This window comes from Galeopterus variegatus, unplaced genomic scaffold (genome assembly GCF_000696425.1).
Source record: "Galeopterus variegatus unplaced genomic scaffold, G_variegatus-3.0.2 Scaffold2955, whole genome shotgun sequence".
In the NCBI taxonomy this organism is placed as follows: Eukaryota; Metazoa; Chordata; class Mammalia; order Dermoptera; family Cynocephalidae; genus Galeopterus; species Galeopterus variegatus.
In genome coordinates, this window is record NW_007729066.1 from 336,934 (window position 1) to 360,000 (window position 23,067).

General features: G+C 32.9%; 1 protein-coding gene across 1 annotated transcript in view; it reads left to right on the forward strand.

Moving 5' to 3' along the window:
- The window catches only part of NOL4 (nucleolar protein 4), a 288,360-nt gene that overhangs the window by 263,128 nt on the left and 2,165 nt on the right, over nucleotides 1–23,067 (forward strand). Inside the window, exon 11 of the mRNA XM_008583526.1 lies at nucleotides 4–42. Coding sequence (XP_008581748.1) covers nucleotides 4–42 — 39 coding nt within the window. The remainder of the gene's footprint in view (nucleotides 1–3; nucleotides 43–23,067) is intronic.

Genomic DNA, 23,067 nt, shown 5'->3' on the forward strand with positions numbered 1-23,067 from the left:
TAGGAGGGGGACTGCTAAATCTGAATGATGCCTCCAGTAGTGGTGAGTCTTTATTATAGATTGTGTTTTTCTGTCCATTTGGGGGCTGGAGATTTTTTAAACCCGAGAGAAGAAAATAGATGTATTGTTATAAGCAATAGTCAGTACTTATATGCTAAAAACAAGACCATTTAATACATAATGATTATCTCCCTACATGGATATCCCTAATTTGCTGTTGTTTCTGAAAGTAGCAGTACTATTATGCAATTGAATGATTGCTGTTTTATACTAAAAATAATCTCAACTAGAGAAATAAGTGTTTTTTCCAAATATTGATACATTCTGCCCATAAAACTCTAATGTACTGTTCGTCTAGAAGAAAGAAACATTTTATGAATGTTCAAAGACGTTTTTGATTTGGAAAATTTGAGGCACCAGGAACTTTACTGACCTGATGAAACATACACAGGCATAACTAAGAATATACAAAGTGAAACAGAACATGTACGCAATGCATGGCTTTCTAGACAGTCGTTTGCGGATGATAGTGGCACAGTCTATTGGCAGAGTGTTGTGCTAGAGCCAACTCGTACTGACTAAAGTTTGGTAAATTTTTAGGAAGGATGGTAAATTTTAAAAAGGATGAATTCTAAATGAGTCAGAGATTTAAAGGTTTAATATAAAGCCATACGTGTTTTAGGAAAAAAATACATGGGTGAATTCTTATAACCGAGTTCAAGAAAAACTTTCCTGACTAGTCTTAAACCATTCCAGGGAAAAAAAATGTTTTATTACACACACACACACACACACACACACACACACACACACACTCAACTTTTGCATGACAGAAAACTCCATAAGCAAAGTAAAAGGATAAATGATAAACTGGAAAAATTATTAGCCACCTATACTAAGAATGGTTGATAGACTAGTACATAAAATTCTTCTAAAAACAAAGAAGAAACATGCCCCAAATCATATTTAAAAGGCAAGATATATCAACACAATTTCCAGGAAAGGCAGTGTAATGTCCCTTAAATATATGTAAAGTTACTCAACCTCATTCACTCCTAATGTGAGAAATGCAGCTTCTCATAATCAAATCAGCAAAAATCCAAATGTAACAGAATATTTCTTGACAGAACTGTGGAGAAACAGGTACTTTGATGCATTTCTTGTACAAATGCAAAAAGTGGAGTGGAATTTGACAATATTAACCAAATTAAATTTGCGCTTACCATTTGACCCAGCAATCTCTCTGTTAGGAATCTATATCAAAGGCACACTGGTAAATGTACAAAAAGACATACGCACAAGGCTAATCATTGCAGTGTTATTTGTAAATGGGAATAAAAAAGTCTTACCAATAAAAATGTCCATCAATAGATGGTTGGTTGATTAAAATATAGTGCATCCAAACAGAGTAATTTGCAGCTATAAAAAATAATGGGAAATATCTTTAGATAATATTATGTAGTGATCTCCAAGTGGCAAAAAATACTTATAGGATGCTAACATTCATGAAAGAAGAATTAATATAGAAGGAAGTATAAACCATGGTTTACAAATTTTTTTCATAGAGTTGGAAGTGGGGGGAGAACAATTTAAGGGACAGGGATAGAAGCTAGAAATCTCTGAATAGATATGATTTTTATAAACCATGGTTTACAAATTTTTTTCATAGAGTTGGAAGTGCGGGGAGAACAATTTAAGGGACAGGGATAGAAGCTAGAAATCTCTGAATAGATATGATTTTTATATTGTTTTATAAATTTCACTTTGGACAATGTACATATTTACATAATTATGAAATTGTTTTTAAGGATCTCTAAAATGGAAAGAAAAATGTTACAAATGAATTGTAACTCTTTAATGCATTGTTGGCATATCCTCACAGAAAGGAACTTTTCCAAATGATTTAAGAAATCATACTTTAACTCTACAAGCATTCAAGTCAGTGATAAAACTTAAAACTGTCTTCAGTAATCATATAATTATTTTGAGACTGTTGACCAGAAATTGTGGTTTAAAGCAAATTTGCAATTATGTTGGTGTCAGTGCAAGCTTAGATTTTCAGCAGGGGGCAAAGTAGATACAGACATAAAATCAATCAGTTTAAGCAAAAACTTCACAGTCTTGTAATTGAATTGGTAGTAGCAGTGGGAACTTGTATTTTTTTAGAAGAATATTTTCTATCTCTTTCCACTGAAAATGCCTGGAAACAAAGACCAAGTTAAATCTGAAAATTTGAATTAGTCTTGGTGGGTGTTTATTATATTTTGGGACAAATTACATTATTAGGGTGAAATGAGTATACTCTCAGAAATCACTTACCTTTACAACACTGGAAATATGCTCCAAGTGCATTCAGGAGTAATTCTTCTGGTAAGCTAGGGCTCTTTGGACTGCCTTAAAATTAAAGATCCTCTAAGGACAGGATTGCTGAGCTTTAGTCTACATCAATTGCCTCCCAGCTCAAAAGAATGGTGCCTCAGATGGAAGGGAAAAAGGAAAGAAGCTTAATTTGGAAAGAAATTAAGTTTCAGGTGTATGTTCAGTTTTTCAAATGCTAGCGAGCCTTCTCTGCTTTTTGTAAGTCTTCTTTTTACTTGGACAGCAGATGAGCAGGAAAGACCAAGTTCAAGACAAGAGGAAAATACAGGCAAAAGTTGAGAATTATTTTAGCCTATAACTCTAGAAACACTTCTTTTTCCTAATTTACATAAGAACTTAGGCACCAAATCACAAAATTTTGGAAAAAATGTTTCTTCACTAAAGATTTTATTGACATAAACTTTTTTGTCCTCTAGATAAAGAGAAAATCATTTTCTTATTAAATTATGAATTTATTTAACATCAACCAATAACAATAACTATCACTTACTGAACTACCACTTACTTATGTCGTTTCAGTGTAGTCTTCATTAATTCTCACACAGTCCAATGAGGTATGCTCTGCAATTTGCAGGGACTTTTTTATAAAATTGAATTTTTCCTCACTTTGAAAAAAAATGTCTAGAGATACCATTTCATATCTTTCTAACATAGTAGAATCCTATTTTGTCCAAAGTTCTTCCTCTAGTAAAGGGAGAAGCCAGAATTTGAACACAGGCATTCTGACATCAGAGGTCACATTCTAAACCACTGACCTAATGATCTTGGTGAATGTGGAACTAAGCACTGAAATAAGTGCTAGTTCCTAGTAATCACTAATCTGCTTTCTGTCTCCATACTCTGCTATTCTGGACTTTACATATAAATGAACAGATCATATAATAATATGTAGTCTTTTGTGTTTGGCTTCTTTTACTTAATATGATGTTTTCAAGTTTCATCTAGGTTGTAACGTATCAATACTTCATTCTTCTAATTGCCAAATAATATTCCATTTTTTGGATGTGCCATATTTTCTTTAGCCATTTATCAGTGATGGGCACTTGGGTTTTTGCCACTTTTAGGTTTTTGCCACTTTTAGAGTTACTATTAATAATGCTGCCATAAACATTTATGTATAAGTTTGTGAGTACATATGTTTTTAAAACTCTTGAGTATATACTTCAGGGTAAAGTGCTTGTTCATACATATGGTATCTCTTGTTTAACATTTTGAGGAAATACCAGACTGAACATGGAATTTCTTTCCATATATTTTAATCTTTTAAGATTTCCTTCAACTGTGTCTTGTAGTATTTACAGAACAAGCTTTTCACTTCTTTTGTTAATTTTAGTGCTATTTCACTTTGTCGATGCTATTGTAAATGGAATGTTTTCCTTAATCTCATTTTTGAATTGTTTATTGCAAGTTTATAGGAATACAATTAATTTTTGTATGCTGATGTTGTATCCTGCAACCTTGCTTAGCTCATTTAGTAGTGCATTACCTTTTAAGTGTATTCTTAGGATTTCCTATGTATGAGATAATGCCATTTATGAATAGAAATAGTTTTACTTCTTCCTTTCGAGTCTGGAGGACATTTAATTATTCTTCTTGCCTAGTTTCCCTGGCTAGGACCTTCAGTTAAATGTTGAGTAGGAATAATGATAATGAAAAAACATCCTTATCTTGTTCTTGATTTTAGGGATAATTCATTCAGTCTTTCACCATTAAGTATAATGCTTGCTGTGGTTTTTTTATAGATGCCTTTTATTAGATTGAGGAAGTTTCTTCCTATTCTTAGTTTGTTTGGTATTTTTTATCCTGGAGGGTTGTTATATTTCAACAGGCGCATTTCCTGCATCTTTTGAGATTATCAGATGTTTTTGTCCTTTATGATATATGATGCATTGCATTAATTTTTGATGTTAAATCAATCTTGCATTCCTGGGATAAATCCCACTTCCTCAAGGATTTTTATATGTTGCTGGATTCAGTTTGCTAATATTTTGTTGAGGATTTTCGTGTCCATATTCATAAAAAATATTGCTCTGTAGTTTTCTTTCCTTGTAATGTCTTTGTCTGGTTTGGTGTCAGGATGACACAGTCCTCATCAAATGACTTGAAAAGTATCCTGTCCTCTTTCTTTTTCTGGAAGTGTTTATAAAGTATTGGTATTAATTTTTTAAATGTTGCTAGATTTCAGCAGTGATGCCATCTGGGCCTGAGCTTTTCTTTTCTGCTCAGTCTTTGATCACTAACTCAAGGTCTACTTATAATATTGCCTATTTTTTCTTGAATCAGTTTAGGTAGTTTGGGTATTTTTAGGAAGTTGCCCATTTTATCTAAACTGTCTAATTTATGACACAATTGTTCATCCTTTTAATTTTGTAGGGTCAATAGTGATGTCCCCTCTTTCATTTCTGATTCTAGTAATTTGAGTGTTCCTTTCTTCTTGGTCAGTCTAGGTAAGGGCTCATCAATTTTGTTGATGTTTCAAAGACAAGATTTTGGCTTCATTGATTTTTCTCTATTCTCTATTTCATTTATTTTTGCAAAAATCTTTATTATTTCCTTCATTTTGTTTACAATAGATTTAGTTTGCTCTTATTTTCCAGTGTTTTAATCTGGATAGTTAGATTGTTTGAAGTCTTTATTTTTCTTCAAATATAGACATTTACAGCTATAAATTTCCTTCTAAGTACTGTTTTATATCCATCTCATAAGTCTTGGTGTGTTGTGTTTTAATTTTTATCCACCTTAGAATATTTTCTGATTTCATTTGTCATTTCTTCTTTAATACAATGGTTATTAGGAGTATGTTATTTAGTTTTGACATATTTATGAATTTCACAAATTTCTTACTGTTATTCATTTCTAATGTTACTCCATTGTGGTCAAACAACATACTTCATATAATTTCAATCCTTTTAAGTTTATTATGCTTGTTTTATGACCCAGATTATAGTATGTTCTAGAGAATGCTCCATGTGTACTTCGGAAGAATATGTATTTTGCTGTTGGTGGAGAAGTGTTTGTTTTATAAATGTGTATGAGGTCTAATTGGTTTACAGTGTCATTCAAATTTTCTATTTTCTTGTTGGTCTTCTGCTTAATGTTTATATCCGTTATTGAAGAAGGTATTGAAGTCCCCAACTATAAGTATTGAATTGTCTACTTTTGCCTTTAATTCTGACAGTTTTTTGCTTCATTTATTTTTGAACTCTGTTGTCAGGTGCATATATATTTATACCACTATAACTTCTGGATGGGTTGAGTCTTTTATCATTGTAAAATATCTTTCTTTATTTCTAATAACATTTTTTGGCTTTAAAATCTATTTTGCCCAATATTTATTTCTGTGATATCAGAAAAAGATAATGATAATTTGGGTTATGTGGTTGTGGTGCAGAAAATGAAGAGAAATCAGCAAAGCTTTGGACATGTACATGATATACAGAAGACTAGAACAAATTGATTATTCTTGACTTCTACTCCTATATAACCAAAATAATTTAACTTTGTTCCATAAATGGCTAAATAAATTTGGGGAACCAATGCAAAATGAAAACGTGGAGCCATTTGTTTAAAAATTAAAAATTTTAAGTTGTTGACAACATATCATTAAACCAAGCATGTGACTCTTCTGAGCACAAAGTGCTAAGGGACTGCATAAGTCTTATGCCCTGCTTTCATTCTTTGATTTGTTTAGCAAGTCAGAGAGGTGTTGATTTTCCATGCAAAAGACAGAGAGCTCTCATGAGAAGAATAATATATACAAAGAAGGAGAAGGATGAAGACAAGTGAGAATATCTTTAAAAAGTTTTTTAAGAAGAAAAGAAAGCACTTTGGGTCCTGAAAGTAAAATGTTCTTATGCATTACTAAGGAGGAGGGATACCAAAGTCTTTCTTGCCTTTCAACCCATTGTCCACAGAGGGACTAAAGTAATTTTTAAGCAAATCTGATCACGTCACCTTCCTATCTAAAACTCTTCTGTGGACTCTCATTTTTCTCAGGGAAATTATATTATTCAACCCTTTCATCCTCAAGATCCCCCAACTTAAATTTTCTTTGATTTATCCCCCCCACCATCTACCATTTATTGCTCAGCCTTTACAACCAGAATTGTAAGTCTGTCAGGTATAGTCATAGATTCTTATAGCATCCTGAATTTGTCCTTTGAAGCATGTACCAGAGTACACACACACACACACACACACACACACACACACACATTCACACTAAATTTGTATCCATTCCTCAATCGTACTGTTCAGTGATGCTCAAAATCCATGTAGAAAGTCTGGTATCGATTCCATGTACACAGCCATAGAAGTGGTTAGAAAGCAAGTTTTATAAAATTGTAGTTTGAATGCAGATACTGTAATACCATGTTGAGGTCAACCTGTCTATAAGTCTCTACCCAAAAAACCTCACTATCATAGAATGATAGAACCTAAAAAGGAATTAAGAAATCATAGCAACCTCTTCTGTTTTTAAAAGCTATAAAAAAAGAAACAGGTATGGAAATTTAGGTGACTTGCTCAAGACCACAGATATTGATTTTTTGTATGTTTAGTGAATAACACAACCTTTGGCTTTTGAATGATGAGATAAAGATCTCTTAAGACACAGCAAAGGACAACTTCAAACAGTTCAGACTGTCAGTGTACCACTGAGAAGAAACAGAAGTAGCAGACTAACCAGTACGGCATGCATCAAGTTCAAAATGACATGACTTTCTTTGAGCAATAGCTTTGGACTGAGTGTAACTGAGTTTAAAAACAAACAAAAACAGCAAAATAATAGTCTTGGCAAATACAGCTTCAGACTTAAAGAGAATTTCTCTAGTGTACATTTGAGAAAGGACTCTAGCAATGGTAAAGGTAACAAGGAAAATGGTTAATTCCATGTTATAAAGGAGCTCTAAATACCTTTTTTTTCCCTCCAAGAATACATACTACCTGTAACATAGGTACTGCCTACTGCTGTTTTGGTTTTGTTTGGTTTTATTTTGTTTTAATCACAGAAAGGCAACTAGATAGATTGATTAAGGCCTCAAATTTTCTTTATTTGAGGACTTGTTTAATTCTGTAATTCCAATTATTCTGACTTTTAAAAATGGCATTATCTTATGTATTATTTCTTCATCATTAAGACATTAAAATAGTCATTCCCTGTAACAGATTTGGAGCTTTGGAGAAAGAAACTACATACATATGCATAATCTTGAGAGCTAACAAGGACATAACAGAAGATTAGCATTATATCAGAAGCCAACATCATAGCTGATGGCTGACAATCCTAGTTAATCTAAGGTTGAGAATTTTTGATTTCAGCATTTGTAGAGATTTGAAAAGTGTGAATGGAAGTGTCAACTTCCAAGACACCAAGTGGAACTAGCTACACATCTGAATTAATTTATAGAACAGATGAACAATCAGAATTCAGACCATTAGCTGGAGAAACTGGAAGTATGATGAAGAACGATTAAACCAAACTTGGGGATTCTGTGGGTTAAAGAGGAAGGCTCCAGGTGACTCACCAGTTAATGGGTCTGCAGCAGTTGTAGAGTTTATAAACTTCTGCTTGATTCTGAATATAATTGCAATAGGAAAATCTTGCCTATGTTGGAGACTTTATAGCAAGGAAAGATTCTATCTACTGACAGTGCCAAGGTGCCCTTCAAATCCTTCATTAGTCAACCTCCATTTGTCTAGAGTTGGCAAGGGTCTGCACCCAACACTCCATATTTTCAAGTTGGAGTATTACCAAATGACAGCAGTTACAATTTGTATAAAGAATTTATTCAAATTATCCAATTGAAATGAGAAGCAAGCAGGCAGCCAATCCTCCTGTTATTATCACATCCATTTACATAGGACTTTGGAATGCTTTATTTCTATCAGGAAGTTCACATTGAGTTGCCTAAAGAGGGCAATTGTGATTCACTGCAGTTATCCACTGGATCTCTTGAGTCTAAATTATATGCATAATGCATAAGTTAACTATTGCTGTTTCCTCTCCACAAACTCCATGTGGCAGACTTTTCAATTTGTTTTTCAAATCTGATATAAACTGGGCTGAAACACAAACCCAAATCTAACAAGACCAAATTGTAGTAATAATGACCATAATAACTAACATTTGTATGGCAATTTCTAGTTTGCCCAAATCTTTACGTCCTTTATCTTCCTTACTCTTCACTAATATTGAGAATTGTTGGTTTTCAAGATTCTTTGGATTAGGGCCTATGAGTCAAAGAAAGCTTGACCGTAATATTCACCATCACACAATAGTGTGACTGGCTTTGTATCAGGATAGGGCTAGGCATCAACATACTCAAACATCACTTCTCATCTGAAATTTTCAAAAGAAATTTGATTCTTATGTATTCACCCTCTTCACTTTTCACCTGTAATCCACTATAACCAGTTTGTCCCCATCATTTTGCTGAAGGTGCTGTGGTTACGTTTATCAGTGACTCCACTTATTACCAAACTAAAGATGTTTTTTTTGCACTTTATTTTACCATATGTGGTGGGCATATTTGAATCTGTTGATGATAAGAGCCTTAAAACATTCACCCCCTGGCATCTATAATAATGCACTCTCATGTCACCTGCTACACCTCAGATAATTCTTCTCCTTCTGTTTTTCCAGGCTTTTCTTTTCTACTCATGCCCTACCATGCTGTGATTCTCCTAGCATCTCACCCTTGGCCCTTTAATCCTCTTGTTCTGCACATGGCCCAAGAGAGAGCTCACTAACTCTTATGATTTCACATGCAAATTACTCCCAGATCTACATATCTGCCGATGTTTCCCCTTGAGATTCAAATTTTATATCCATTTCTCTCCCAGGTAGCTTGATCTAGACACCCCAAGAAACCTTATATTTAATTATTTAAAATAAACTCTTCATCCCCACACGTACTATTGCCTGTCTCTGGGGTTCTCTCTTTTTATCGTGCCCTCATTTCCTGGCTAAGTTTTCTTCCTATGTGTTCCCATGACACCCTAAGCATATCTCTTATTATTTAACCTGCCTGTTATGAGCTCTTTTCAATGCTAGCCTATGAACTGTTTGAGGGCAGGTGAGGTGACATTTTTAAGTTGTCATATCACCAGTGCTCATAAGTAACTGGCTTATATTAGTGCTCAATGAATACCAAATGGATACATGAATGAGTGAGTGAAAGATATTGTTCCAACAGAATGTTTTGCCTCTTTGGAGATCATGACTAAATCCAGTGGAGCACGGAAATTATCAGTTGAAGCTGAGGATATCTTCTTAACATTTGCTCTCTTTTTCTCTTACTACGCTGAAGATCATAATAGTGGAAGAAGAGAAATGTTTCATATCAAACATTTCAGAAAAATATTTTGAAATACTCACATAAATTCTGCTTTTAAATCTATTCAGCTTAAGCCCTTGATTCAGGAAAGAAATATTTACCATAGTTATTCAGGGACCTGGAAAGGTGTACTTTTTCTCTTTACTTGACACTCTTAATAACTTGTTCTGGCTCTTTGGCCACATTCAAAGAAGTAGTGCAGATAGCAGGGAGGGGACCATTGTCACCCTGCTTTAGGAGAACAGCTGGATGTTTCTGTACTGGGAAAAATACATAAGGTCCATCATGTATGATGATTTTATATAGTAGAGCCTATAAGTGATTTACAGAAACTAAGCAATTTCCTGTGGTGAATTTGTATTCCCTTTATTCAATGGAAAGTTCTGCTTGATGATAATATATTATATGAAAAAGATGACTGTGTGATCTCATCGAAGTCAACGTAATTGGGATTATGCAGTTATTATATCTCAGTAGAGTTCTAATTAAACCTGAGTAAGTTGTCAAAACACATTCTACAACACATAGTGAAAACTTATTTATAAAATAATGTATCTAGAAGTTTTTCCATCGCTGTGTCCAACCTTCAGTTCTTCCATATATGTTCCTTTGATGACATGACTAAATCAGGATATTTTCCTACTTTAAACCCTACTCATTTGTAGGCTAATTTTGATTATTTTCTCTTTCTTTCAGATATAAGTTTCTCTAGGTCTTTGCTATCCAATATGATAGCCACTAGCCACATGTGGCCATTAAAATTGAAATTAATTAAAATTGAATGACATTTAAGTCTCGGTTCCTCCATTGCACTGAGACCCATTTCAAGTGTTCAATAGCCAAAGTGGCAAGTGGCTAGTGTGTTGAATGGCACAGAGAAACAATTCCATCATCACAGAAATTTCTATTAGACAGTATTGATTCTAGGGCCTCTTCTTTTCTGATTTTCACATTATCATATTGGCCTTTGGGTATTTTTGTTATTGCAGAAAACCTTTTCTATATTTATTCTATCAGGTTACTTGCATTTACTTATGTATGTATATCATTCACTCCTAAATGAAATAAATAGGATCAATAAACAACTTATGGGAATTTAAATGGTAATTCTTAAATAGTAATGCTTTTAATTCAAACTGCCCAGCTTTTCAGTAACTTTCAGTTATTTTAGGGTTCTGAGAAGATCTAATCCCCTATATAAGTTGTAACAGAGGTATTGAAAACCTCTTTGGTGTAGGCTGGGATTACTTCAAAACTAGATACAAAACACATTTTAAAATAATGTAATTGTGACAGAATTTGAAATTGTGTGAAGTTTAGGGAAAGCAACCCTAAGATATTTGAAATGTAACCACATTTTTGACATTGAGTTCATTCTGTGTTTCTAGCTTTTCCACTTATGGTATAATAATAACCTAGAATTCAACTGAGATTGTGAATTATTTATACAAATGTGTATTGAGAAACATAGAGATTCAGAGAGATGATGCTTATTTGTAAATTTTAATGATTGAAAATTATGTTAATCATTTGTTTGAAAATTGAAAAAAATATATGAAAAAGGTGCTTGAGCCCTCAAATCTGTCACTGGGTTTCTATAGATCAGAGAGCCTCAGAGAAAGACTCTGAAAATCAAGGTGGGTGGCCCTGTGTTTTCCCTGGACAACCCAGCACTTGTAATTGGTTTTACAGTTCAGCATTGATCAGGCTTTTCTGGCAGCAGCTTCCAAAAAGCCTGTTTCTTACTGTACAGTAAAATGGATCTTTATGTACTCTTAAGATCCTCTTGAGAATTTTATGTTATGCCTACTCACTGAAGGAAAGGCCTGAAAAGAAGACCCCATTAGTATTCTGGGGCCTTCCTTCTTGGGCCTGCTGGTAGGGTGTTCAGGAGCTTTTCAGGTGACATGAGCTCATTATGATTGGCTTAGGTTGTTTTCTTTACACAATCTCCTTCGAACTTTGACATATTCTCTGGGGATCTATCTGAACAAACCAGTTGAATTTTACTGGCCTCACCAGCCCTCTGCTACTCAGGAAGGAGCTCTCCTAGGGAATTCAGAATGTTCTGCTTTTCTAGGAAGTCAGAAATCTCACTCTCTAGATGGAAGTTGAATTAGCCATTGTTCATATTCCTCTTTCCTGGGCTCATGTACTGATGAATTTTCCAGAAATAAGTACCAGGCTGCTTGCTTACCCTCACTAGAGATCTTGGGCCTCTCTGCTTGAATCACTCCAAGAGGGTAGTAACACCAGATATGCCTTATTCCTTTTTTCTTTCATGTTCAAATTTTTAATTTTCAAGCATGACTGCAATTATAATGTTAATATTTCCTTCTGATTTCAAGACACACAGCAATTGTAAATGGTATTTGGTTCTTGACTAGCATAAAAAATGCTTTTTCTGCAAGCCTTCCTCCTATCCCCATACAATTGCTAGAACTAGTGGAAGTATACACATTTGAATGTGAGTCTACCCAGCCCACGTTTTATCTCCTGAGATGCTATTTGGTTCACTCACTTGAGTTCAGAAATAACAAATAATTACAAAATTAAATGTGCGGTGACTAACATTCTGGCCAATATCTAAATGGCCACAGGGAGAAATAAATTATTTCTGGTAATTTAAATCCATTAGAGAATATAACCCTCTTGAGTGCTTTGAATGGATCTAAAAGTAGCTTGTACACAACTCTGAATTTAGGAAATTTTTTCTGGTTCCTATTTCTAGCAGTATAAGTTACTGTCTTTTTATTGTCCTTTGGGACAATATTATAGGGTTAGTTGTGTTTTCTTTATACTTTGTTCCTGAAAACATATTTATGAACACAGATTATCCATAACTGTGAAAAAGGTCATACTATGTTTATTTCCCTTATGTTCATTCAAAGCCAACATATGTTTTGTATATTTATAATATACTAACCTCTTCCATACCCTCATCCTCTATGGGCTGTTCCTCTCCTGCTACTCTGTCCAAGCATGGTCTGCTCCCATGATTTCTCCTAATTTTTGTAGAATATTAATTTGTTTTCAAAGATACTTAATAACAAAATTGAGAAGCTGGGATGAGACCATTAACATTAATGGAAATCCATCAATCCTATCTTCCTTCACATACAAGACACTATTTTGTCTAGGTTCATAGAAATGATTGTGCTTAACTTTTAAATCTCTTGATGTTTGATAAAACAATGTAAATATTTGATAAAAAAATCATTGAGGGAAGGCAGACACATGCACTCTATCTCCAAATACTGTTTCTTAATATTTTATGTTTCTTACATCTTTATTTTTATTTCCAAGGTTTATTGACTAACGATAAAAGGAGAAGCTCTTTCCGCATAAATACTGTGTATTTCCCATGAGTCGCAGTTTCCTTCATGGTTGTGGATAATTGTAAATCGAATGTGGATATTCTTTTCAAACATGCAGAATAGCCATGCTTGCTGACCTTCACTTCAGTTTAATGATTCAATTTAATTATAGTCTACTATTTGCTAAATTTCATATTATTTATTTTTTCACAAAGTTAAGGTTTGTTTTCCTCCTCTTAACCTTAAATTATTATACTCTAAGAGCAAAAAGAATGCTCCAGAGACAGCAGGATCCACCAACTCCACTCGCTCCACTTCCAAGGCAACAAGTATTAAAATTATCTTGGCTGTATACCATTTAATCACCTTCTTAAAATATAAATTGATTAAAATGTGCTGACTCTTTTTTGGCAAAAAGTAACACATAGGATTATCTCTGGGAATTTTAAAAACAAATTGATGAGACTAAAGCATCTCATGTGTACTTTGTCTATAAATATATAACTTATATAAACTCATGTCTGGGATACTATAAATATATCTTATAAAATAATTTCCATAATTACTATCTACTTATAGTGAACTTTGAGAGATTTAAAACACATGAATAGAAATGATATGTTGTAGGTACTTACACATTTCTTAGGTTATTGATAGTGATGGAATACTGGAAAAGTGCTAAAAAGAATAAAATTCTCTAAATTTGTGCTTTAAAACAGCCAGTCAGACAAATTACCTATTTCATTTTTACTTAAAGAGTTTTTACTAAAAAAATATTTTCCAACATAATAATGACCAAGGTGAGAGTCAGTATCGGATTTTTACAATATTACTGTAATATTGTATGACATTACAGTTATTAAATATCAATTTGATGTTTAATTAATAGTAATTTCAATTCCAGAGAGGTTAGTACTTTACTAATTCACACGTCTTGCTTCATGAGCCATCAGTGTTTTTGTTATAATTATTGTTCTATTAAATTTTTGAATCACTGTGGAATGAACTGCTAAGTCTAATCACTGTGGAATAAATGTGTGTGTGTGTTCAATACTCAGAAAATTAAAATAATTTATATTGCCATTGAGCATATAGAACAAAAGGAAACTCCAATTAAATCTTTATTTTTGTAACAGGCATCTGTCTTATAGTGAACCTATCTTAGGTAGTTATTGCAAAACATTAAAACTGAAATATCAGCTGTTCTTGGGCCTTGAGTCTGCTGGCTTTTGGACTGGAAATTATACTATCCACTCTCTTGGTTCTCAAACCTTCCACATCAGATTATAACTACACCATTGGCTGTCCTGGGTCTCCAGCTTTTCAGCTTGCTTATTGTAGATCTTCAGATCTTGGGACTACTCAGTCTCCATAATTGTTTGAGCCAATTATATATATATATATATATATATATAACAATGGGTCATATAAACTTGAATAAATCCTTCAACTTTAGCATAAATAACCCCTGAATTCTTTATTATTGCTGAGAAGCTAAAGCAAAGATAGTATCCTAGTTAAGAATATGACCTCACTTTTATTGGGCTATTTAAAATTCATAATTTAATTTCATTTCCCTTACTTCAACAATCTGACAAATAGACAAGGGAAATTGCATTATTCACAGTTTACTGCCACACTGTCTCAGGGAGAGTAAATGATTTGCCCAAATTCACACAGCTAGGAAGTTTTTGCATTCGAACTTGAACCCAGTCTTTCCATTTGCTAGTCTTATGATCTTATCACTGAGTATTGCATTTTTTTATCTGTATATCAAATGAGATTTCATCATGTGGAAATAAAACCTGTGTTTAAGTCCAAATTCATAAGTAGGTTTTTACTATTTACTTGAGTTATCAGTGTTCTAACACAGGTAGAGATTTTGTTTAATTTGCATCTTTGATGTGTCTTCAAATATTTCTGGAACTAGATTGAATAAATACACATATGCAGATATATTTTACAACTGGCATTTAAAAATTGTGACATGGTTATTTTTTTGTCTCCTTAAAAATGGTACAAAATAAATGTGTAAAAATATAAAACAAATATCTAGTTTTTCCTAGGGGAATTCTGAAATCACAGCCCTTGCTTACTTCACTTCTTAATACTCCTTGGAAATCCCCCAAAAGACTTAAATGGTGGCCAGAGAAGGCAGAACCTGATGATATAAGCAATTGTGATATTTTTGACCTGATGGGCTTCTCTGAATAATAAATGCACACTTTGTTTTTTCTGGTTTTAGGGATTGCTTTATGTTACTTGAAAAAAAAAATGCATGGATGTAAATAAATATGTAAATACAAATAATATAATGAATCATTATGCACTCGTGCTGTATGTTTTATTCAATTGAAGTCAAAAAGTAATTCTTTCCTCTCTCTGCTGTAATATTTGTGTCTTTTCCCATGAGGTAAAAACTGGCTGGAAACAACATACCAAGAGTCTTTCCCCTCATAAATTTCTAAGACTGCTGGGAAAGTGATTTACACTTTAGGTCATTCTATGGTTTATCAGAGTGATTAGTCTGGTCTCTAGAAAATACTGAATTTGAAGCTTGGGTGGAAAGGTCATGTATTGAATAAACTCAGGCTGTTTAAAGAGCTGAGTACCGGAAATTAGCAAACCCAAGTAGAGGAAAGAAGTGGCAGATAATTGCTTCTCTTTAAACTGACTGTGGCTAACTCACCGCAATAAGAACAAACATGCTGAGATGTTCAACTGCAACTTTTTTGGTATTCTTTTTTTATTTTTTAACAAGGTGAATTTAGAGTAGAAAATAAAACACAAATGGATAAAGACAATGGGTAAAGAAGATGAAAGACAATGAAAGAAGATGTGGTGAAGGGGACATTTAACACTTTTATTGACTAAAATAAATGTGCTTTGTTTTAAAATTTATTTTAAAATTTAGGATTTTTAAAGGTAGGTCTAAGAAATTTGAGTTTTGAAGTATTTAGAAATTCAACTAAATTTGTCACAGGACAATAGCGGATTTTTTTTTTTAAATGTGTGAGAGATTTGTTTCTTTTTGTTTTCTTTGTTTATTTTTAATGTGTAAGAATCTTCCACTAAAATTAAACTCTAAACTGTAAAAATTGTCTTCAAATTACTGGGAATACATTACAATGAAGATCTAATTCAACCTGTAAATGCTGTCAATGTTTGGTTCTAGTTTTGCTAGGAAGAAGACTCACAATTTTGGAGGGGTTAGGGTGTGATTCATATGCTTCTCTTTTCTCCCTTGCATAATGCCTTCAACAGCTACCTGGCCTTGACAATGACATATATCTTGCTTTATGTGTCTTAAATATTTGTAGAATATGTATCTCAGCAACTTCTTGCATAGTTTATAGAAAAAGACTCTATTCTTTGGCAACTCAGTGGTGACTAATCAGTGTTTACTAAGTAGAGAAGAGTACATTTAATGACCCTGAGGGGTTAAGGACTTGAAAGCACAATCATACTAGGTTAACAGAAAGCCCTAAATGAGTTAAAAATGACTTTAGTTTGACATAGACTACAGAGGAGACAAACAGTTCTCACTGAACTCTAGCATCTGGTCTTTTCTCTTAATCAAAGGGTAAGTTCCCTGAAGATGGAGTGATCCCAGGTCTTATAGTAACATCTCATGTCTTGTTCTATTGTACTCTATTATCTTTTAAAAGACAGATTCTCAGGCACATGCATAAATAATGTAGCTCTTTTCTGATAGAAGAGACCCACACAAAACATAATCTTACAGAAGTATTGAAAGAAAATTTGTGTGTCCATGTGTGTATTACTAATATGTCGATAATTGGCTTTAAGACGAAAGCTTTGGGGCATTAAAGATTCATTACCTAACAATGAAGAGAATGGTTCATCAGAAAGTAACAATCATCTAGATGCTGTGCACCCCAATAACACAGCCTCGAAATTAATAAATGAAATATTAACAAAATTACAAGAAGAAATTAACACGTCCACAATCATAGCCGTAGACTTTTAACACACTTCTCTCAGAAATGAACAGATAGAAAAAAACATTTGGATTTGAAAACAAATTGTTAAAATTTAGTTTAATGACCATATCTAGAACCTGACCTCTGAATACCTAATAATACATATTCTTTCAGATATATTGACCATCTAAACAAATGGCAACTACCAAAGAATCATTAATATACTGATGGCATTGCGTTCAGAAGTATTTATAATTAATGAAGATAAAAACACTACATAGTAAATTTATGAAATGGCACTAAAGTAGTATTTTGGCACACACATTAGAAAATATAGGAAGTTAATCATGAGCTAATCATTTAACTCAAGAAGATGAATACAGAACAGAGAAAATGCAAAGATAATAGAGGAAAATAAGTGGAAAAATTAAAGAAAACAAAGAAGCAGTAGAGAAAACGAGCAAAATCAAAAAAGAATCTTTGAAAGGACTTTAAAAATATCTGGCAAGATGAATCAAAAGAAAGGACACATAATAAGGATAAAAAAAGAAGTGAAAGATAAAATTATAATGAAATATTAATACCTTTATGCCGGTACACTTGGAAATTTGGAGATATTATATCATGCTTTACAAAATATAGTCAAACAATATGGACTTAAGAAGAAATAGATATTCCAAATGAACCTATAACTATTAAAAAAAATTGAATCAGTGTTGTAGAAGCCTACTCATTAAAAAATATCAGACCCTGATGATTTTACAAATAAGTTTTATCAAAACTTCAAGGACCAGATAATCTTCATTTCAGAGAAACAAGTCTAAAAGGGGAAAATAAATAAAAAAGGGAAGGCACCCCAGCTCATTTTATGATGCTATTGTAATCCTATCATCAAGAAGAGTATTAGAAAAGTTAACTATAGTGCAATCACACTTGTGAATATAAATGCAACTCATTAGCATGTTGAATCTAGTAATGTATACTTAGTATGATATTTTAGCCCATTGACAAATTTTCAGTCATCAGGTGAAGGGAATTAACATTTGGAATTGTGCTGGATGCTTTATGTATACATTAGCTAACTTAGTTAATATGCTGAGGTTTTATAGTTAATTCTTTTTTACCCTTTGGCAGAAAAGTACTAAAATATATCAATAAATACCTTTATTAAACATCCAATCACAAAAATAAGAAATGAAAATGAGCCTGCAACCAAAGTAAGTTTCCAAGTGACTCATTTGTTAGCCAGCCAGGCAAAGTCACTTCACTTTCTGATATAAGTTTACTAAATTGCATTTGATTGCAACAGCTGAAGAAACACACCCAAAGAATTTGCACCTGTGCAAGACTTAGCATTTTGACATGAACAATGCTCTGAGGGTCAATACTGGCAATACCAACAGTCTACTGAAAAAACAAGGCAACTGATTTCAAGTAGTTGTCCCTGCTTCTTGAGGAACTGAGATGTTATTGATACTACTCTGTTGTTGTTTATTCAAGGAGTCAATGATGAGTTTGCAGTGACCAAAAATTAGTTTTGTGAATAGTACATATGGAACAACCGTACCTGAGAATATTTTCAAAGTTGAGAAAAAATTCAGTACAATCTGAAATGGAATTTGCTAAGATGTGTAGAACCCAAAGAGGGTTACTTGAACAGATTTATGATTGTTAAAATGTAAGACATATGGTTATTCCTTGAAGAACTTATTAGCAGGTGCATTGTGAAAAATATTTGAATCTTTCATGTGTTATTGAGATAGTAGTGTCATCTTTAACCTTCTTTTGTTCTCATCAATTTAACCATCTTCAGTTCTATGAAATTTTGTCAAAAATAGAATCTGAATATTCTGACTGGTCTGCACAGCAGTTTGATGGCTTACTGGTAAAGTTTTATTGGAAGTTTTTTCAGATCAAGGCTAATAAGACTGAAATTTTTCTAAACAAGAACTTCCCTCAATCACTATTATTAAATACTGAAATGCTTATGGAAGTAAGTTTTTGCTGCAGGGTTGGCAATGTTTCTTGATGAATCCAACCTAAAATTACAAGGCAAAACAACTTATGCTGTGGTAAAGTTATTTTGATGATGGACAGTCTTGTTTGAATCACAAGTAATAGCACATTGCTTGATAAACTCCCCATACTATAAAAGTTTAAAACAAGAAGTGAAATCTCCATTTCCACACAAATCTGTAGTGGCTATATTTACTGAGCACATACTCCAGGGCCAACAGTGTTTTTGTACACTCATGGCAATGAAAAGTAAATTTCTTTATTTCAAAGTCCTTTTTTCTGTTCAGTTGAGGAACTTCCAGCTTAACCTTCTGTTGGAAGTGATAAATCTGCAATGTGTCAACCTGCTAAAAGAAAACTATCAAGAGGAAAATCTAATAGAATTCTATAAATGATTTCTAAGTGATGCATAAGCCCAATTAAAATTATATGCTTATGACCTGATGTATTTGGAAATACCTATCTGCATAAAAGGACATTTTCAAAGATGAAATGCAGTACAGATCTGAATTAACAGATTAACATATGCTATTGATTTTGGTTGAAAGAAACAGTAACTCTGAACCACAATTAAGCAAAATTAGACTCCAAAGAAGAATTTCATTCACCTCATTCCTAGATCTGTATTAAAACAACAAAACCCCTAAATTGTAGTTATGTTTTAAATTTTGCCCATAAAAATTATGTGGAAATTTGTTTTCTCTCTGTTTACATGAGTTTTACATAATATCTTCAGTTTTGCCTCTTGGCCTGCAATGCCTAAAATATTTACTATCTGGAACTTTGTTTAAAAAATTTACCAACCCTTGTATTAAAGCATAAATCTACAAAAGTTACCCACGTATTTAAAATTGTTAAATGGATTTCCAGTTGGCTAAATATCTCAGAGTCCATGACTTGGGAATGGAAATACTAGGTAAAGAAAGGAAGGTAGGAGAGGGTTGCATGCAGCTAGGGTTGATTTTATGCCCAACTCAAGACTCATTGTAATATCTGGTGGTAAAACAAACATGATTACTTAGGAAATGAGCAGTAACTATTTTTCTCTTCTCAGCAGCAATTCATATGTAAATTGCCATAATAAAGCAATTCTACTTAGATTTTTTTTTTCACAGTTTTGAATGAGGATTTTTATGACATAATAATATTCTTATTATATATTAATATAATAGTAATAATATTCCCATATATTAGTAACTTGACTTGAATAAGTTACATTAAATCTATTACGTTCTATGTCTAAGTGGTTTTCTTTAACCATAATTGGGTGCTGTTAATGACACCATTTATATTAATTCATTCTCCATTTTTTTTTAGTCTTGGCTGTAGAAAGAATCTGGCACTTCTCATCTATTCATTACACAGATATTTACTGAGCCTTACTTTATGCCAATAGGACACAAAAGGTGCCTCCCTTTATGGGGCTTGCATTCTTGTTCCCAGTATAATTTTTAGTTAATAAAAATGTGTGTCATAATCTTTACAAAGAGAATTTACACTGCTAAAAACAAAACACAGATTTATTCTAAGAAGGTCCTATTATCTGAGGAAAATTGGTTCTACAATATGACCACAAGTATGAATCTATTTAAGACAGGCACCAAAAATGCACCATAAGTAGGGGGAAAATGGTAAATTGGTAATTTAATTTGAAAAAATAAAATGAAGAATTATAAATATAAATTTTTTAACTAAAATTTATTTATATAAATAAACATGTTTATTTATATTTTATTTATTTATATTTATTTATTTAAATATACCCCAAACCTTAAAAAAAAGGAATCAAGATCTCGTTTTGATATATGGGTCTTAATTTTTCTAATGACATCATATGTTAGAATGTAATATCTTTCCTCTCTTGTTCAACTTTTCAGAATGATCATAAAGTAGATCTGCATCGCTTTGGTAAAAATGTAGGTACTTAGGCAAACATGGCCTTCTCATGTTTTCTGAATGCTTGCCTTCACATTCGATACTGAAATTATTTTCTCTTGAAGCCATAACACTGAAAAACCCATAACATTGAAGATTCGAAATAATAAACACTCAGCAATAAGGATTCTTTGTTGTTTTGATTTATACAGTCAATCTTGATCCTGTAGATCCAAAAGAAACCAAGATAATGAAGTCAATTTTCTTCCAGAAAAAACAATAAATAACATAGAGGTGTGAATAGCCTCTAAATTAGCTACCTAGAGTTCACCTATGCTAATCAAGTCTGAAAGAAAGTAAAGCCATGTTTTGGTTTGGAAACTTAGAATCTTGAGCTAGAGGTAGGCAGTAGTCTATAAATCACAGTACTAGAGTAAAATCACAGAATCCCTCGCCTCCCAAAAAACTGGAGTCTTAGCCCCAACCCTTTCTCAATTCCAGCTAAGGATGCCAATCAGCAACTTGACTTGGCAGCAAACCATCACAAAATGTTGAATCTTCTTATAAAATAATGGTAATCAGGCAGACTCTAGGTATCTACATAGCTCAGAGGAAAATCCCTTCGATTTTCTTTTATAACGATTTGTGCTGGTACTATGCATCTTTGAATATTAAAAAAAAAAAAAAAAAAAAAAAAAAAATTTAAAGTGGATTTGTCCAGAGACTCTATTTGGTCATGATTTATTTTTCTTTTTAATTTACTCAGAACTTTCCAAATAAACCAGATGCTTTTAATGATTTGCTTGAATATATGTTCAGTAATTCCTTTTTGCAAGTGTGACATCCCATATCTCTTTCTGTTTACTTGGCATGACAGTATCATGGTTTTGTAAATACTGAAACAAATGGAGGCTAACTCCCGCTAGAAAAAATCAAAGCTTTAAAAGGCCACTGAAAAAGTGGAAATAAGTTTCTCTCAAATGTCAGAGTTCTTGTGTGCTAGTTTTGTTTCGGCTCCAATTAAATTCCAGGTGAAGCTATTTTACCCTCATGGGACATCTGCCTCCTTCAGGGTAGAGAATTGAGGGGATTGAGTCTTGACCTATCTGCGTTATGCCCCAAGGAGAACCAGAAGGATAACATCCCTAGTTTTAGTTCACAAAATAAATACCAATACCTGAATAGTTATACACTTTTTGCAAAAATCTGTTAGAACACTTTCAAATTGTAGAATCATTATAGTTTTGGAGCATGCCTTTAGGTATGTGCTTAGTAATATATTGTGCAAGGACTTAAAATGCAATACCCACTGCAAATTTAATAATTATAACTAATGCTTGGGCCGAGCCCGTGGCGCACTCGGCGCTGGGAGCGCAGTAGCGCTCCCGCCGCAGGTTCGGATCCTATATAGGGATGGCCGGTGCGCTCACAGCGCTCACTGGCTGAGCGCAGTGTGGCCGGTCACAAAAAGGACAAAAATAATAATAATAATTATAACTAATGCTTAATGAAAGTTAAGAATTTAATAATTTGATGGGAAGTATCTTCTTAACACAAATATCTGAATTAAAGATTTTATAATAAATTTACAAATTTTTTAAAATAAAAATTTACAACATGTTGTTAAAAGGCAGACTTACCAAATTTGGCTTAAATATATATAAGAAAACAAGGTCTTGGTTCATAAATTTTTTGTGCAAGAAAAGAAGTGACTTTACCTAAAGTGGTGACAGTACTTAAAACTAAAAGTATTCCAATTGTCTAATTCCTCTGTGGTATTGTTTGCACTAATCAATTGCTTATTGCACACTTATAAAACAAACCTCAATATAATATGTTCACATTTTTTAATACTAATCAACCTACTGGACGACATCAACCTGAAATGAAAAATACCCAAGTTCAGTTTGTATTGTGCCACTTAAAATTTGTCAAACTCTAAACATGTCGCTGAAGTCCCTCAGACCTTAGTTTCCATCTTTGTAAATTGATATTTGTATTCTAGAGTCATTAGCATCACTATCTAATTTTTTTAATCCTGAATTGCTGGGGTCTAAGATATCTGTTAGCAAATGCAGCAAATGAAAAATATTTATAATTCCCATCTATTTATGCTACTTACAGAGAAGCTTCTACAACATGTAGAAGACAGACTTAAAATTGAATTTTCCAAAATGCACGTGTTCAAAGAAAGTCTTC